This window comes from Bufo bufo, chromosome 4 (assembly GCF_905171765.1).
Source record: "Bufo bufo chromosome 4, aBufBuf1.1, whole genome shotgun sequence".
In the NCBI taxonomy this organism is placed as follows: domain Eukaryota; kingdom Metazoa; phylum Chordata; class Amphibia; order Anura; family Bufonidae; genus Bufo; species Bufo bufo.
Genome location: NC_053392.1, coordinates 259,113,848 through 259,134,274, shown reverse-complemented (window position 1 = coordinate 259,134,274; position 20,427 = coordinate 259,113,848). Strand labels below are relative to the sequence as shown.

Below are 20,427 nucleotides of genomic sequence, written 5' to 3'. Positions count from 1 at the left end.
CTAAGATGCATTTATATTATTGTAGATTTAAATATTGTGGAACCAGTGGGTGCACAGCTAATGCAGAATATACACTCCTCAACTTTGAAATTACAATACCAAGAAAGAGATTAAAACTCAAAATCTTGATTGAAACATGTGGGAGGACTAGTTTATCAATGGGCCAGTTATCACTAATAGTCACAAATTGAAACAGACCGAATCTTTAAATTGAGAGACCTTGGTTTATCACTCCAGCAGATCACTATGTGCCTAGGCTGAGATGTCAGCACTGTTCAATGTTGCATGTCCTGGTGGTTGGAAGAACAACAGTGAACTGGCATGACAGCAAGTGGTGCACTGAGATGAACCTCTGTATGAACGGATTGTGTGATTTGAAGAATGATGCATAGTGATCCATTCTGTACTGCAAGTGAAATTGGACATCATATCCTCAAACCAAGGAACAGGTGTTCATTTGACCTCTCACAAAGGCTATCATGGTGCAAGGAAAGATGGCAATGGAGGACGGAATGGAGGTCTATACTCTTAAGTGACTAGTCCCTCTTTTGTCTTGATTAATGATAGCTGGAGATTGGTCTGGAAACCATGTGAGCAATGCCATAAAGACGCTTTCACAAGGGAATATCACACAGGTCCTACCACTGGAATCATGGTGTGGGGTGGGAATATTTAAAAGAAGAAAAACTGCTACAAGAGGACATAGTTTTAAATTAGAGGGGCAAAGGTGTAAAAGTAAATCAGGAAGTATTACTTTACTGAGAGAGTAGTGGATGCATGGAATAGCCTTCCTGCAGAAGTGGTAGCTGCAAATACAGTGAAGGAGTTTAAGCATGCATGGGATAGGCATAAGGCCATCCTTCATATAAGATAGGGCCAGGGGCTATCCATAGTATTCAGTATATTGGGCAGACTAGATGGACCAAATGGTTCTTATCTGCCGACACATTCTATATTTCTATGTTAGCCAGACTCACTAATCTTTATTTCAGGTACACTAACAGCTCATTAATATATTGAATTAGTCATGGACCAAGCTGTATGGCCATTTCTCCAAAATGTCCCACAAGTTGTTTTTCATTACAATGCCTGGCCAAATGTTGCTCATGCTAATGTGAGCAGCCTGTATGGCCAAAATGTGCTACCATGGCCTGCAGCGTCTCCGGACGCGTCTCCCATCAAGCACATCTGGGATGATCTTCGTTGGCAATTGCAAAGGCTGCCAAAAGTGGATCTTGATGATTTTTGTGCCCAAGTGCATTCAGTATGGTGGAACATTCCTCAGACAACCATTAATAACCTCATTAATAGTATGCAAAGTACATGTATTTCTGCACATTACACTAATAATTGATACTGAATAAATCATGATGTTTTAAATATTTTGTTTCCATTTATTATAATAGTATGCAAAGGGTTGTCTCACAAAAAATATTCTACATTTTTTCAAACCAGCACCTAGATCTGAATACTTTAGTGTCTGCATATAATTAAAAATTTTGTATATCCAGTTAGTTATTCATTAAATTGCATCTGTATAGCTCCACCTGCTGTTTATTCTTTTCATTATTTGCCTTCCATCTCGCTGAGCTGGTCGAACGTGCTCAGTTTAAATCTTGAACTGCCACCAGCCATATGTTGCTTCTCGCTTTGTTAGATAGAGATTGTCATGTACTATATGATATGTGAGATTCATTTTTTAACACCACTCGTGGCATAACCCCATTAACATATCTATTGATCCTGTGATTTCCATAACTCCATGACTTTTCCTTCTTGATGTTTTAATTTCAATGTTGAGGAATGTATACATACTAAAGGTCAGGTTTTCAACTTAGATAAAAATAAATGAATATTTAATTAATCTTAAGGGAAAACAAACTGTAGACTGTATCCCAGTGTGACAAATAAATGTCACTGCTAAAATAATTTGTTTATTGCTTTGCATTATATTAACATGGTTAAACCCTATGAAAAGTTTTTTTTCCTCAAACCTATAAATCTCCTTGCAAATGGATCCTTCCTTACTTTAACTAGTCTCTGTCATTCAACAAACCTATTGCATACATCAATAGTAAAAATGAATATAAGAAACTTTGCATTATGCCTTATTAGAGAAAAATAAGTATTTATCCAATTATCAGTGACTTCTCCTCCCACCTGCCTCCTATAATGGTTTCTTACCCTTAATTCACAGCTTAGGGGGCAATATAAACAATCAGTTATCTGAGGGACTGATTCATATGCTGTCCATAGAAGTATATAGAAAGAAGAAATAGAGGAGGAGAAGTAAGCTGCTGGAGAGAGACAGAGGCACAGAAACACAGAGACTCTGTTACTGGCTGTAGCAAGTTTTCTGATTCAACCCAGTGCTGGAAGTTCCCTATGTTTTTTTTTTCTGTTAAAGAGAGGTATGGGAACAGAATGTCCACTTCTCTATGCATGCTGCTTATAGCAGCTAGTCTATCCTCCCTAAGTCAAGGAAAACTGACAATTGGAGATGAAGTCTGCAATGGGTAAATCACATGAAAAGTACATTCTACAATTCATAAAATGGCCAATTATTGTGCTTTTGTCATGTACACAAACAACTTATTCTGAAAGTCAACTGAAATGTCAGGTATGCGTTAAAAAGGGTTGTGGTTGATTGATGATCAGAATGGCATAACAAATTTTAAAAAGAAATAGCTCAGTGATCTTCCACTACTTCCATTCCTATGCTTACTGGTCTCTGCTTCCTGGTCCCTTTCAACATAATGGACAATTTGTAGACTATTGGTATGCATTTAATGCCAAGTGATACCACTTTTCAAATAGAATGCATTGTCTAGGTATGAAATTGTGTTTGTGTGTGCACACTAACATTTGAGATATGAAAATTAGAGATGGCCTTATGGTTCGCCCGACGGTCGTTTTGCGGCGAACTTTGCTAGTTCGCGGTTCATCGAACAGGCGAACATATAGAGATGTCCGCTGGCGCCATATTCTTTTACATTGTGAAGAACTTTGACCCATAACACATCCATCAGGTGGTACAGAACAGCCAATTGAGACGTTTCAGCACATGGACAAACCCCTACCTTATAAATAAACTTGATCTGGCCGCCATTTTACATTCAGTCTTTTGCCAGTGTAGGGAGAGGTTGCTGTGTGGAGCAGGGACAGACTGTTAGGGACACCAAACGCTAGCTAATAGGGCCACAAAAGTCCTTTTAAGGACTGGTATAGGTGTGCTATCGATGGGTGTGACTTAATGAGGGGTGTAATATACTTATAATATACTTTCTAACATAGAAAGTATATTATAGTGCAATTGTATTGTGCAGCAGTTGTGTGCACAGAGTGCCAAACGCTATTGGAACAAATCATTTCTACTGGTGTGATATACCAGTTGCCCCCCAAAAAAACTGATTTAAGCAGGGGTGTTATATACCAATTATATACTTTCTATATAGTGCATTTAGGTAGTGCCGCATTTGTTTGCGGTTTTGCTACATTACCTCAGCTACACAGAGTGACAAATGCCATTGGAACAAATAATTTCTACTGGTGTGATATACCAGTTGCCCCCCCCCCCAAAAAAGTGAGGCTACAGTAAAAGTGGGCTACAGTAAAATTGTTATTCAGTGACCGCATAATGTACCTCCAGCCACATTATCACAATTTCTTTTATGTCAGGTGAATGCCTAATTTTAAGGCCCGTACTCCTGTGGCCTAAAAAAAAAAAAATTCTAGGCTCCAACAGGGCACATTTCATATAATTTCCCTTTAAGACGCATAAAAATGTCCGCTGATTAAGATACATATTTTTTGTTAGAATTTTTGTCATTGATCCCCCCTCTAGTATGTCACTGTGCATGTTGTGGGACAATTTTTACATTTCTACTAAGTATGTGGTGGCTGTAAATATGAGCTGAAGGTTTTTCAGTTGCCTGCCATTAAAGTGAATGGGGCCCGCCGCGAACTTGCGGTTCGCGAACATTTGATCACGTTTGCACGATCGCGTTCGCGAACCGTCCCGGTCCATCACTAATGAAAATTAGATGGTGACCATTCTCTGTACAATTAGTGGTATATCTTCCTTGGCGCAAGGTGAGAGCTTTACCTCAGTCAGCACACTTTCCTGGAGGCAGGGAGAAGCATTGTGGCCAATATATAGTTGATCCCATCCTTTTAACATTCCATTCCAGTTAACATTTCATATCATACAACAAAGCTATTTTAAACAGCAGAGGCTCAAGGCTATCATCTATGATCGGCAGTAATGCTGATTGCAGACATCATCAAATGTGACCATGGCATCTGAGAGTGCTAAAGCCAGAAGCCAAGCTCTTCCTGGAACGGGCCAGCGTCCTGTATGAGTAATAAGTCTGAGCCTGTACAGGGCTTCCAAGCCAATTACTAGTATATTCCAATGTAGGCCTATAGATGGCAGCACTGCATTGGAAAAAACTGACACCAGTATTCTGTAATGTATAGATATCCATTACCGAATACAAGTAGCAATCTAATGATTGCTTGTTATAGGCATCCTAGGGTGAGTAAAAAAAATGTGGAAATTTAAAAAAAAAAGTTTTAAAAAATATGTTCAAATCACCTCCCTTTCCCTAGAAAAAAAATAAATAAAAAAATAAACATCATGGGTAATGTTGAGGAAATCGAAGCATCCAAAGTGCACTTTTAGGAAAAACTAGATTTACCACGAAGCCAAATTTCCTCATGCTTCATGGTAATGAATACATTTTCCCTGAAATTATGGTGGAAAAAAAACCATACTCACCTTATCCATTTGAGGGCAAAGAGGCCGCCATGGCCATCATGATTGAAGATCCCAAGCAAAATCCTTTGCGCAGTGACGTATCATATTTTGCGCGGTATCTTCAATCAAGATGGCCATAGCAGCCTCTTCGTGCTCAAATGGATACGTTTTTTTTTATTTTTTATTAATTAACCCCTGAAAACCTTCAATATTATTCTCAAATGCCGAGATCAGTGATGAATGCGGCACTTGAGTTGTTTACTGATAGGAGGCTGTGCAATCTCCGATCCACGGAATTGTGCCCACTACTTACAAAGTAATTCGTCACAAAGCAAATTTGTTTGTGACATTCGATGAAGCAGGCAAATAGAATTTTTCAAAACTTTGCTCATCTCTAATCATTGGCATTGCCATGTCCGAAAACTTCTGTAATAAAAAAATATTATTCCCATATGGCAAACGGCGTGATGGCCGATTCACCATTTTTTCGCCACATCACCTCCAAAAAAATTAAAAATTAACAAGCGATCAAAAAGTCATACACTCTCCAAAATTGTATCAATAAAAACTACAGATTGTCCCGCAAACAAATGTGCCCCCAGCTCCATAAACATAACTATAAAAAAAGTTATGGGGATCAGATTATGGTGACAAAAAGAAAAACTTTTTTTTCAGTTTATATTTTTTTCAGTATTAAAACACAAGAAAAACTATATAAATGTAATATTGTTTTAATCATACTGGCCCAGAGAATGAAGGTTAACAGGTCAGTTTTACCAAATAGGTAATGCTTTAGAAACAAAACCGATAAAACTGTGGCGGAATTGTGTTTTTGTTTTCCAATTTCACCCCATTTATGATTTTTTCCCTACATTGCATGCAATAGTAAATGGTGCTATTAAAGAGGTTGTCTCATTTCAGCAAATAGCATTTATTATGTAGAGGAAGTTAATATAAGCCCCTTTAATAATGTATTGTTATTATCCATATTGCTTCCTTTGCTGGCTGGATTCATTTTTCTATCACATTAAACACTGTTAGTTTTGATGGTTACGACCACCCTGCAATCTATCAGTGGTGGTCGTGCTTGTATACTATTGGAAAACACGTCAGCCTCTCTGGTGGCCTGGACTGTAGTACCACACATAAGCTAGTGCTTTGTACCATTGTGTGCAAGCATGACCCCCACCAATAGATTGCAAGGTGGTTGTAACCATGGAAACAAGCAGTGTTTAATATGATGGAAAAATTAATCCAGCCAGCAAAGTAGGCAATATGGACAATCACAATACATTAGTAAGTGCCTTGAACAGAAAAAAAAAAAAATTATGGCTCCAGTAAGGCAGAGAGTAAAAAATAAAAATGCAAAAATAGAAAATCGCAGGGTCATGGCGCTCAGGTGCCACAGCCTCTTAGAATAGACTCCCACTGATCTAATATTGATGGCTTATTCTAACAAGTTTATCAATATTATACTCCCAAATTTTAAATAAAGCAGTACAACAAGAAGTGATTAACCCCTTAAGGACTCGGCCCTATTTCACCTTACGGACTTAGCCATTTTTTGCAAATCTGACCAGTGTCACTTTAAGTGCTGATAACTTTAAAACGCTTTGACTTATCCAGGCCACTCTGAGACAGTTTTTTCGTCACATATTGTATTTCATGACACTGGTAAAATGAAGTAAAAAAAAAACATTTTTATTTATAAAAAAATACCAAATTTACCAGAAAATTTGTAAAGAAATTGCTAATTTCCAAGTTTAAATTTCTCTACTTCTATAATACATAGTAATAACTCCAAAAATAGTTATTACTTTACATTCCCCATATGTCTACTTCATGTTTGGATCATTTTGGGAATGAAATTTTATTTTTTGGGGATGTTAATCTTGAAATTTTTCTGACATTTTCAAAAACCCAAATTTTAGGGTCCAGTTCAGGTCTGAAGTCACTTTGCGAGGCTTACATAATAGAAACCACCCAAAAATGACCCCATTCTATAAACTACCCCCTTCAAGGTATTCACAACTAATTTTACAAACTTTGTTAACCCTTTAGGTGTTCCACAAGAATTAATGGAAAATAGAGATACAATTTCAAAATTTCACTTTTTTGGCAGATTCTCCATTTTAATAATTTTTTTTCCAGTTACAAAGCAAGGGTTAACAGCCAAACCAAACTTAATATTTATGGCCCTGATTCTGTAGTTTACAGAAACACCCCATATGTTCTCGTAAACTACTGTACGGGCACACGGCAGGGCGCAGAAGGAAAGGAATGCCATACGGTTTTTGGAAGGCAGATTTTGCTGGACTGTTTTTTTTTAAACCATGTCCCATTTGAAGCCCCCCTGATGCACCCCTAGAGTAGAAACTCCACAAAAGTGACCCCATCTAACAAACGACCCCCCTCAAGGTATTCAAAACAGATTTTACAAATGTCGTTAACCCTTTAGGTGTTCCACAAGAGTTATTGGCAAATGGAGATGACATTTCAGAATTTAAATTTTTCGGCAAATTTTCCATTTTAATCCATTTTTCCCAGTAACAAAGCAAGGGTTAACAGCCAAACAAAACTCAATATATATGGTCCTGATTCTGTAGTTTATAGAAATACACCATATGTGGTTGTAAACTACTGTACGGGCACACGGCAGGGCACAGAAGGAAAGGAATGCCATACGGTTTTTGGAAGGCAGATTTTGCTGGACTGGTTTTTTTGACACCATGTCCAATTTGAAGCCCCCCTGATGCACCCCTAGAGTAGAAACTCCATAAAAGTGACCCCATCTAAGAAACTACACCCCTCAAGGTATTCAAAACTGATTTTACAAATGTCGTTAACCCTTTAGGTGTTCCACAAGAATTCATGGAAAATAGAGATACAATTTCAAAATTTCAATTTTTGGGCAGATTTATGGCCCTGATTCTGTAGTTTACAGAAACACCCCATATGTGGTCGTAAACTACTGTACGGGCACACGGCAGGGCGCAGAAGGAAAGGAATGCCATAAAGTTTTTGGAAGGCAGATTTTGCTGGACTTTTTTTTTTACACCATGTCATACATTTGAAGCCTCCCTGATGCACCCCTAGAGTAGAAACTCCAAAAAAGTGACCCCATTTTAGAAACTACGGGATAGGGTGGCAGTATTGTTGGTACTAGTTTAGGGTACATATAATTTTTGGTTTCTCTATATTACACTTTTTGTGAGGCAAGATAACAAGAAATAGCTGTTTTGGCACCGTTTTTATTTTTTGTTATTTACAACATTCATCTGACAGGTTAGATCATGTGATATTTTTATAGACCAGGTTATCACGGATGCGGCGATACCTAATATGTATACTTTTTTTATTTATGTAAGTTTTACACAATGATTTCTTTTTTGAAGCAAAAAAAATCATGTTTTAGTGTTTCCATAGTCTGAGAGCCATATTTTTTTCAGTTTTTTGGCGATTATCTTAGGTAGCGTCTCATTTTTTGCAGGATGAGATGACAGTTTTTGGGGGGCATATGACTTTTTGATTGCTTGCTATTACACTTTTTGTGATGTAAGGTGACATAAAATGGTTTATTTAGCACAGTTTTTATTTTTTATTTTTTACGGTGTTCATCTGAAGGGTTAGGTCATGTGATATGTTTATAGAGCCGGTCGATACGGACGCGGCGATACCTAATATGTCTACTTTTTTTTCCCAATTTTTTTTTACTTTGTTTGGGGAAAATTAAGTTTTTGTTTATTTTTACTTGAAACTTTTAATTTTTTGTGGGGAAAACTTTGGGACTTGAACTTTTGGGGGTCTAATCCTTTACAATGCATTCCAATACTTCTGCATTGGAATGCATTGGCTGTATGAGTAATACAGTGAGTATTACTCATACAGCTTCCGGCCTGTGAGATCCAGGGGGCTGGATCTCACAGGCTCGTCACCGGAAGGCAGCGCGATGCCTTCCTTAGACATCGCGCTGCCTTCCATGCCATCGGGTCCCCCCCACAGCCGCATGGGGACCCAATGGCACCGCCCGCCGCCGCAACCGCAGGTAAAAGCCGCAAACCGCAGGTCTGAATTGACCTGTGGTTTGCGGTGATTGCCGATACGGGGGAGTCACGTGACCCCCCCCCCCCCCGCATTGTGACAGGATGCCCGATGAATGATTTCAGTGGACATCCTGTTCCTATTAACCCCCGCCGTGCCGCAATCTATTTTTAAACTTAGGACGTACCGGTAGGTCCTGAGTCCTTAAGGACTTGGCAAACGTGGCGTACCGGTACGTCCTAAGTCCCTAAGGGGTTAAGATGAATAACATGTTGGAGAAAATACAGACTCAATGTAATGAATTACTTTTTCATTTGTGAGGAATAATTATACCTGGACAATTTGTTTCAGTACTTTTATGCTAGATAAAACAATTCCATGGGCAGAAATGGTACAATGAATATAATCTGATTAATTTCTTATCTGTTCATTGTCAAGGCAATTTTTCTTCCGCATCTATTACCCAGTAATTCTGATTAAATTATATGAATTCTCTTACAAATAATTACCTTTTGCAAAATCACAGATAAATTATAGTGATGAATAATTACCCTGGATAATTGCAATGTTGGTGACATCTGTCAGGCATAACAGACATTAAGTATTTCATGGCAATTCTAAAGTTTTGGAACTCTTGAATCTGATAAAATATATAAATACAGCAGTGAGCAAATAATTACTTCTGTGATGAGAAAAAGTATGTTTACTTTGTCAGTCTATGTTACTTGTCATTGGCTTCTCATTTCCTATAATGGGGATTACTGATCATTGAAATGTCTAATCCTTGTATAATGCTCATTCACACAGGTGGAGAACTTGAATTGTGAAACTCATAATCACTGGTAAAAGAGTGAAATAACTAATTTCATTAATTTAAATTGACCTTTAAAGGACACATTTATAAGTAGAAACCAAGTTCATAAGTATTGAAGACAAAGTGACATCAATAAATATTAAGGCCTATATTTAATAAAACTGGCATTTCTTACACCAATCTCACTAATTATGCTGCTTGTTTGGAACATGGCAGATTTATTAAGAGGTGGATGTCTAAACTGAATCAGACATTGAAATCTATACCAGCTCAGAACTTTCATTTATGCAAGTTTTCTGACATAAATTATAGTTAATATATCAGGCCTCCATGGTCAGCCCCCTCTTGCCCTCATTTTGTCCTTACAATGTCCAGTGGCATTATAAAGGGGAAAAATCTTCCAAACATTTTTTAACACAAAAATGGGTTAACAGCCCATGATACATCAGACCATAAGTATTAATTCCTGCAGTGCAGGGCACCAGCCTACCATGTGCCATTTATTATGCTAGTGCTTTTCACATGGCAGAGGGGTTTCTTGACCTCACCAGGCATCAGGGCATGAGTGCATATACTACCCCTTCTTACTCTATAATGTAGCCCTTTTACTATAGCTATGCCCCTCTTTACACAAGTTGCAGTACTACAGAATATGTCAAAGTTCTTTCTAGAATCTCAATACACCTATCCAGGGTCAGAATGCCATAACCTTTAGGAGTGCAGTGCATAAAAGTAATGTCATCATGATGATGACACCTAAAGTGTCTTCATTATATTAAACATCACAGTGTGCATGTGGCACTGACAATACTCTTAAGACAGCCACAGTAGTACCATAAGAGTAATTAAAATACTCTCATAACATTGCTAGAAGCTATACCCTGTCTTTGAAGGGAGTTAGCACCCTCATAATAACGTCACTTCCAATACCTTCATTGATGTAATAGTCACCATGCCAGCTTCAGTGTTAATATAAGAGGAAGTGATAATTTCCCGTTATTTTAGTAATACCTAACATGTTTTCATAAAACAGCCATCCACTGCAAGTTATACCAGTCCTTTATACCATTGCTGGCCATAGTACCATATTACAGTAGTAGCTGCACTGTCTCCATGACAGTGACAACCACAGTGCCCCAGGAACAGACCCAGTGCTCTTAAAACAGTGACAGCTCTGGTACTTCACCCCATAATAGCCTAATAAGAGGATATTGAACAGTCGCTAAGTGAATCCTTGTCTACAGCTAAGCAATCTGTAATTTCTTCTAACATAGGGTCTTTTTCATTATTATGCCAATGCTGGGGGTGATGATCATAGACTCCTGAGGCATAGGGCAGGAATCACAGGGCACATAACTAAGGGTTCCTGCACACGACAGTATTTTGCGTTCAGTATACTGGTCGTTTTTTGAGTTCAGTATGCGGTACATATACTGAACCATTAATTTCAATGGTTCAGTAAAAAATAATTAAGTGTCTCTGTGTCCATTCCCTTTCAGTATTTCCGTACCGTGAAAAGATAGAACATGTCCTATTCTTGTCCGCAAATCACGGTGCTTGGCTCCATTCAAGTCAATGGGTCCGCAAAAAACCGGAACACATACGGAAATGCATCCGTATATCGTCCATATCCGTTCCGTTTTTGCGGAACCATCTATTGAAAATGTTATGCCCAGCCCAATTTTTTCTATGTATTTACTGTATACTGTATATGGCATACGGAAAAACGGAATGGAAAAACGGGAAGGAAACGGAAACACAACGGAAACAAAAAACGGGACAACGGATCAGTAAAAAACGGACTGCAAAACACTGAAAAAGCCATACGGTCGTGTGCATGAGCCCTAACAGTACTGAAGGTGCCTGAGCCTGACAACATAACTGATCATCTAGTACTATTATAACAACCATGATGCCTTTATACTCTTATGTGATTTGTAATTATAATAATTATTATCTTATCTTATTCTTCAGGTTTTGATCTCATAAAATGTGAAGATCCAGGAATACCAAATTATGGCTATAAGATACGTGATGAAGGTCGCTTTGCTGATACAGCTATTATGTATAGTTGCAATCCTGGATATACAATGCATGGGAGCAGTATTTTAACATGTTTAAGTGGTGATCGGAGAGTATGGAACAAGCCTCTGCCAACATGCACTGGTAATATTATATGGTGATATGCTTTTTATTTCTTTTTTTAAAGGTCTAACAAATGGAACATAATAAAATGTACTCTTTCATTGGTAAAATATGGTATAGATGGCACAGAATAGCTCTACAATTTTATTATTATCAGTCAAAAAATGAAATTCATAAATTTTAACCCACAATATTTAAATTACAATACAAACACAAGTTTTTTCTTTTTTTTTTTTTTTTAAGCAGATTGCTGTCAACAAAGCATCTTCTGTTCACTTACTCATTCAGCAAGGAGTTCAGCTCTGAAGCTCTAATAGAGGCTAAATATGGGAATCGCTACCAAATGCAATATGTTTACATATTTACCTAACCTAATTATTACTACCATATTTTGACTATAAAATGGTGTACTAAGTGACCATATTATTTATAATATTGCTATATCTGTATTTATGATGTGTAAGAAATGTAATAGATAAGCAATTCATTGTGCATAATTATATCTTGTTTAGCACTTTAAATGGCATATTGTACTGTATAGTATTGTTTAAAATGATGCAGTTTTTATGCATCAGACCTAGACCCCCTGTCTGCTGAAAGAATGACCGCTCTCGCAGCTAAAGAGTGTACGTTCAATAATACAAGTAAATTAGAAAAACTGTGATTCTTTTTAATTTGTGGGAAGTTGCTCACTATTACATTAGGAGTTTTCCAGACTGTAGATGCGGTATTGATGACCATTCCTCAGGAAAATATATCAATACCAGACTGGTGCTTGTCTGACACCTACCAGCTATTTTCGATAGATGGAAAAAGCAGCTGCCATCACCGGAAGCAAACCAGTGGCTGGAGGCAGAAAGTTCCATACACTGTGTAGCAGCCATGCTTCAAATGAATGAGCTGCGGTACTAGATATTTCATTTATTTCAACTCATAACATTACATTGCTTAGCATACTTCCATATAATAGTTCTAATTGGCTGTGGATAGATGGACTGATTACAGAAATGAATGAAATTAGTAAATTGCAGTTGACTTTTAACATATATTTTATATATGCAGCTGAATGTGGTGGTCGGATTTATGCTACAGCATCTGGACGCATTCTATCTCCAGGATACCCAGCACCTTATGAAAATAATGTACATTGCACTTGGGTTCTTGAAACAGACCCTGGAAAGACAATTAGGTAATATTGTTTATCTTGTAATGTATAGCATATGAAATCTGAAGTATGATCAGGACCATAAGCACAACAGATTATTAGATTTTTTTAATATGTGATTTGTGTATTACGTCTCTCAGTGTGATGTTGATATGAATCCTATTAAAGAGGACCACTCATCTGTCTTGACATGACTGTTATAGTAGCTACTTATATTGCCCATGTAATAGAAATTCTGGAGCATATTTTCTTATAGGTAGAAATTTATGAATGAATCCCCAACTGGGCATTACCAGTTGGGTGGGGTGTCTCAGCACAGTCTGACATTGTAATATCAGTGTCGTCATTGAAAAACTATGCAGGCATACATTCCCACAGGGTAACACGCAGTTGGAGATCCATTCGCAAACTTCTAATAGGAATAATATAAGAGTAGCACAACTTAGTTATGTGTCTAATTCTCACTTCACCATGCGTTCCAAATACCAGAAGTGGCCATACGCCACTGCCGGTCCGCGCCAAGAATCGCGAGAACAAGCACCCGCTCCGCCCCCTGCCTCTGTAATGGCACCAGGGAAGCGGCCTGCAGGGAAAGAGACCCCGGACCTCCTGGACACTGCCAGGAGGTTCCGGCGTGACAGCGGTACCTCCCGGTACCACCGGACTGCCTGTGAATGTCCCCACGGCATGGCCAGGACCCGGAAGGGCGGAATCCAGACTTTAGGCGGCTCCCAATTGAGACTTACGCCATACCAGGTAACCCCTATGGATCAAACAAAACACCGGCGGGGCCCTGTAGCCTCGTAACTCTCCACAGAAAATGTCCTATCCATAGGACAGAAAACAGGAACTGGTGGATAGAGGCCGAGTCCCTCCTTAAGATGCTATGCAACCAATAAACGTGCAGGTAAGTACTGCCCTTCACTGTAATGCCGTAGGCATGTTGGTTACTGGCATTACAATGATTGGATGGCCGGAATGCGTCATCGGGTACTATATAGACCGAAAAGTCCTTTTAAGGACTATTGTTGTATGTGACAGCAGCAATATATGTTTTAGTGCAACCTGTGCTAAATTGCTAATACTTTACAGACCCAAAAGTCTCTTTAAGGACTATTGTTGTGTATGGCAGCAGCAATATATATTTTTAGCGCAACCTGCGCTAAATTGTTAAAAATGTACAGACCCAAAAGTCCTTTTAAGGACTATTGTGTGTGGTAGCAGAATCTATTTTTAGTGCATCCTGCGCTAAATAGCGTGCAATAGTTAGGCCGCAACATTATCTGTGCTACATCTCCTGTGTAAAGTGTGCACATCCCAAAAATATCTGTGACATCCAGTGTACTTTTTCCTTTTAGACGGTGTCCACTGTGGACAGTGACATTACCTGGGGTACATCTCCTGTGTAAAGTTTCCACATCCCAAATACCTATGACATTCCCTGTAATTTTATGTTAGCCGCTGCTGACATCAGCAACATTATCTGCGATATTTCTCCTGTGTAACGTTTCCACATCCCAAATACCTATGACATTCCCTGTAATTTTTTATTAGCCGCTGGTGACAGCATTGACATTATCTGCGATATATCTCCTGTGTGACGTTTCCACATCCCAAATACCTTTTTTTATTTTTTTGCGCATATACTTCCAAATCCTAATGTACGTGTGGCATACTTTCAAGCATATATAACATTTAATATGAAGAAGGCAAGCACTAAGGGACAGGGAAGTGGCTGTGATGCTGATGGTGCACGCAGAGGCCGTGTCCCTGGGCGCATTGAAACTGTGTCTGCTGCCAGAGCACAAGAAAAACAATCATCCACGATACCTCGCTTCATGTCCCAGTTTTCAGGGTGGCGCAGGACAACGCTCTCAAAGTCAGACCAGTGCGACCAAGTGGTCGGTTGGATTGCAGCAGATAAGCACCACACCGTCTTCCACCAAGTCCAGTCTCAGTAGCCAAGAGTCTGGTCAACACAATCCTTACCCAGATCCTCATTCTTCCCACCATGGAGAGTCTTGCCAAACAAGTGATCCCACACTCGGATATTCCGAGGAGCTCTTTTCAGCGCCATTCCTTCATTTGGGCCTCTCAACAAGCCCGCTTGAAGAGGGGCATGAGATCTTGTGCCCTAATTACCAAACTCTTGAGCATACACAGTCACAAAAAGATGACGGTGAGGAACAGCAATTAGTGTTTCACAAGGTTGATGATGAGGATGAGACACAGTTGTCAATAACTGAAGTTGTTGTTAGGTCAGCAAGTCAGGAGGATAAGCAGAGTGAGGAAGTGGAAGAGGAGGTGGTTGACGATGAAGTCACTGACCCAAACTGGGCAGTGGGGTGGCAAAAGGGAGAAGGCGGGCCACACCAAACAGGCCCGCAACTGTTCCAAGGAGCAACCCCTTGCGGAAATCTCCCTTGCCAAGGAGTAAGTGTTCAGCAGTCTGGCGCTTTCTTGAGGAAAGTGCAAATTGTAATTTGCAACCTGTGCCATACAAAAATGAGCAGGGGCGTGAACACTACCATCCTCACCACCACCAGCATGATCCACCACATGGCATCAAAGCACCGTTATACGTGGGCCGAATGCCTGGGTCCACAATTTGTGTCTACGGGTCACACCACTGCCTACACTTCCCCTGTGTTACATGCAGGCCAATCCCCTGTTGAAGGCGCAGACCCGGATGCCTCCCGCCCTGCACCTGGACCTTTGCAAGCACCATCAGTGACCAGGAGGAGCAGGAGACTGTTGCCTTTGCTACAGAGGGTAGTACTCATGGAAGTTTAATTCCATCTGTTTAGCGTGAATGGGCAGAAGAGGAGGAAGAGGATGAGGAGATTGAGAGTCATCATCCTGATGACGACAGCAAAGACTTGCCTGTTGGGACTCTGGCACACATGGCTTACTTTATGTTAGGCTGCCTTTCCAAGACCCAAGCATTTTAAGCATTTTGGACAACACCGATTTCTGGTTGTTCACCCTTCTCGACCCCCGCTACAAAGAGAACTTCTCATCTCTGATTCCTGTGGAAGAGAAGACGAGCAAAATGGTGCAATACCAGAAGGTGCTTGTGGAAAAATTGCTCCAAAAATTTCCAGTTGACAACGCTGGCGGCAGAGTACGTACTTCCTTGGGCAACCGAGGAGGGGAGACAAGGGGAACACACAGCAGTTCCAACAGAGGCAATGCAACACTCTTCAAAGCCTGGGACAGTTTCATGACACCCTCTAGCACCCTCACCCTGATGCGCGGCCTAATGTCACAAGGAGGGAAACATTTTGGAAGATGGTGAAGGAGTACGTAGCAGACCATGTCAGCGTCCTCAACGATCCCTCTGTGCCTTACAACTACTGGGTGTCCAAGCTGGACACGTGGCACGTACTGGCGCTCTACGCCTTGGAGGTGCTGGCCTGCCCTGCCGCCAACGATTTGTCAGAGCGGGTATTTAGTGCTGCTGGGGGCATAATAACTGATATGTGCATCCGCCTGTCAACTGAAAATGCTGACAGGTTGACTCTTATAAAAATAAACAAGGCCTGGATTGCCCCTGAATTCTCTACTTCACCAGAGGAAAGCGGCTGAACATAAATGCACTTTAAATGTGTTTTTTATAATGTACTGAATATACTGTATTCCCATGAACCCCTTCCACCACAAAAAAGGGTATATGGTTCAATATTCCTTTTCTCGTCCTCCTCCTCTTCCATCATATCAACATGGTTATTAGTCTGCCCTCGCTCCTAATGTTGTAGAGGGTCAGCTCACCTGCAGGCCCTCGCATATAATGTTTTAGAGGGTCAGCTCACCAGCAGGCCCTCACCTACAATCTATTAGAGGGTCAGCTTACCTGCATGCCCTCACATATAATGCTTGAGTGTCAGCTCACCAGCAGGCCCTCACCTACAATCTTTTAGAGGGTCAGCTCACCAGCAGGCCCTCGCATATAATGTTTTTGAGGGTTAGCTTATCAGCATGCCCTCACATATAATGTTTTAGAGGGTCAGCTCACCAGCAGGCCCTCACCTACAATCTATTAGAGGGTCAGCTTACCTGCATGCCCTCACATATAATGTTTTAGAGGATCAGCTCACCAGCAGGCCCTCAACCATAATGTTTTACAGGGTCATCTCTCCAGCAGGCCCTCACCTACAATCTTTTAGAGGGTCAGCTCACCAGCAGGCCCTTGCATATAATATTTTTGAGAGTCAGCTCACCAGAAGGCCCTAAACCATAATGTTTTAGAGGGTCAGCTCACCAGCAGGCCCTCACCTATAATCTTTTAGAGGGTCAGCTCACCTGCAGGCTCTCGCATATAATGTTTTTGAGGGTCATCTCACCAGCAGGCCCTCAAGCATAATGTTTTACAGGGTCAGATCACCAGCAGGCCCTCACCTACAATCTATTAGAGGGTAAGCTCACCAGCAGGTCCTCGCAAATAATGTTTTTCAGGGTCAGCTCACCAGCAGGCCCTCAACCATAATGTTTTACAGGGTCAGCTCACCAGCAGGCCCTCGCCCATATTTTTACAATGGTTAGCTAAGCAGCAGACACTCACCCATAATTTTTTCAATGGTCAGCTCACCAGCAGGCCCTCAACCATAATGTTTTACAGGGTCAGCTCACCAGCAGGCCCTCGCCCATATTTTTACAATGGTTAGCTAAGCAGCAGACACTCACCCATAATTTTTTCAATGGTCAGCTCAGCAGCAGGAACTCGCCCATATTTTTTTTCGATGCTTAGATCAGCATCAGGCACTAGCCCTTAATGTTTAAGAGAGTCAGCTCTGCAGCAGACCCTCAGCCCTAATGCTTTAGATGGTCAGCTCAGCAGCAGGCCCTCGCCCATAATGTTTTAGATGGTCAGCAACAGACCCTTGCTCCTAATGTTTATGAGGGTCAACAGCAGGTTATCAATCATAATTTTTCAAGGGTGTATGATGCCCTCAATTATGTGTAATAAAGGGTGTATTGGAATGCCGGTTCATTGTAATTTTTGGAAACCCTTTCTCTTAGTGCATAGGCTTTATGAGTGTAGGAGTCCCACTACCTTAATAATTGTACCACAATGTGAATGAGGCCCTCCATTATGTGATATACAGGTTGTATCGAAGTGCCTCTTCCTTGTATTTTTTGGCAGCACTTGCACTTTATATACAAGTAACTATACAGGAAAGGAAATCGATTTTATCTTCAATTTGGTGCGTATTTTCTGTCAGTCTATAAAAGTGGAGTACTACTCGGACAACATTGTTCCCAGCAGCGACCTGGGAGCCCAAGATCTATCCAGACATCCTCCCTATGCTGTTCCCAAACCATTTTGGTGGTGTTTCCATTTTTTTTTTACCCTTTCCTATGAACCAGACTCCCTCCCCTCTTCAGAGCAGGGGGTGCTTGGTTTAATGCTCGGGTACTCCCATTGACTTCCATTGTGCTCGGGGGCTTGGTAGAGCACCCGAGCATCCCTAGGTGTTCGACCCGAGCACCCGAGCACTTTGGTGCTCGATCAACACTATTAATAACCTCCAAAAATCATTGTTTACTTTATATATAATGCCGAGTGGGAATCTTTTAATATTTTTATTTTCATTTTATTCTGTGAATAAAGTACTACAAAAAGTATAAAAATGCAGTACATTTAATATTATCAAGTTATGAAAAAAATACAAAAAGGGTAATTTATAGCAACATCTCTAAATTAAATAGACTTTTGATTCTATTGTTAAATATGTTGATGACATTGTTCACCCAGGATAAAATACAATGTATTTAGAAAGTCTTCAGACCTTTTCACTTTTTTGTGATGTTGAAGCCTTGTGCTAAAAATAACATAAAAAAGTATTCATTTTATTTTTTATGCACTTATTTAGTGCTGACATATTTTTCAGCACTTTACAGACTTTAGTATCAAGAGTGTAGAGGAAACTAGAGTACCAGGAGGAACCCATGCAAACATGTGGAGAACATACAAACTCGATGCTTGCATGGGTTTGCACAACTCAAAATGTCATGGTATAGAATATCCCCCCTACACCAAAACTGCAAAAGTATATGAATATATATAGATCAACAAGACAATGATCCTAAGCACACAGCCAAGAAAACATAAGAGTGGTTTATGGACGACTCTGTGAATGTCCTTGATTGGTCTAGCCAGAGCCCTGACTTGAACCCAATCGAACATCTTTGGAGAAACCTGAAAATGGCTGTCCACCGACGGCCCACAGCATCCTGACAGAACTTGAGAGGATCTGCAGAGAAGAATGGCAAAATATCTCCAAATCCAGGTGTGCAAACCTTGTAGTATCAGACCCAAGAAGACTGGAAGCTGAAATCATTGCCAAAGGTGCTTCAACTAAGTAACAAGTAAAAGGTCTGAATACTTACAGTATGTCAATGCAATAGTTTAGTTTTTCCTTTTCAATACATATGCAGAGATTTAGAACATTCTGTTTTCACTTTGTCATTACCAAATATTGAGTACAGAATGATGGCGAAAAACTAGATTTTTTTTCTTATTGTTTTACCACAACGCCACACCACAACAAAATGTGAAAAAAGACTTTCTGAATGCACTATAGAGAGACATACTAGACAAACAGATAGATAGATACTGTAGATAGATAGCCACCTTCTGCTGAAATTACAGATTTATTTGTCTATTTGTATATGTCTCTATTAACTTGAAAGGTTTTTCTCGCCTTGCAGCAGACAACCCTTTTGGTCCAGAAATGTTCCTCTAAACATAAAAAAGACTCACCTGTCTTTGGCCTTGATGCTGCTCCTTTTCCAGCTTTAAACAGTATGTCACTGTGGTGACTGCTGAGTCCTGTGATTTGCCACAAGGGGTCAAAAGCACCTGGCAAGGGAGCCCATTCTTCCAGGCAAAACTGCTCCAATGTGTTCAAGTTAGATGGGTTGCAATGGTGTACAATAGTCTTCAACTAATGCCACAGATTCTCAGCTGTATTGAAGTTGTTGTTGTTTTCTAGACTATTCGATTTTCCCTCTTAAACCACACTCCATAGTGAAGTCTGTGGCAGCCTGAAACAGGCTTTCCTCCAAAATTTACTGCCACCCATCTTTCCTCCAATCCTGACCAATTTTACAGCCCTTGTCAATAAAATCATGCCCACAGCATGATGCTGCCAAAACTATGCTTCACTGTGGTATAGGTGTTATTGGGGTCATGGGAAGGGTTTGTGCCACATAAAGCATTTCCCATAATGGTCATACATTTTCTTATAGTCTCCCCTGACCACAGAACCTTCTTTAATGTGTTTTGGTGAGTCAGCCACATACTGATTGGTAAACTCTAAACATGTTTTCATATGGTTTTTCTTACAGTAATAACATTTTTTTTGTCCACTTTCTGGCCAATTTCCCATATGTTGCATTAAATGTTCGTTGTAGAAGTGTAAATTGCTGTATGATTCCAAGTTTCAATTCTTGTACAGTTTAGTCTTCTCAACTTGCTGCCTGATGCAAACATTAACAACC

The 20,427-nt window shown here is 40.1% G+C and overlaps 1 protein-coding gene across 1 annotated transcript in view; it reads left to right on the top strand.

The window, feature by feature from the left end:
* The window catches only part of CSMD1 (CUB and Sushi multiple domains 1), a 2,494,699-nt gene that overhangs the window by 1,672,932 nt on the left and 801,340 nt on the right, over nt 1–20,427 (top strand). The window contains exons 24-25 of the mRNA XM_040430026.1: nt 11,589–11,780; nt 12,822–12,948. Coding sequence (XP_040285960.1) covers nt 11,589–11,780; nt 12,822–12,948 — 319 coding nt within the window. The remainder of the gene's footprint in view (nt 1–11,588; nt 11,781–12,821; nt 12,949–20,427) is intronic.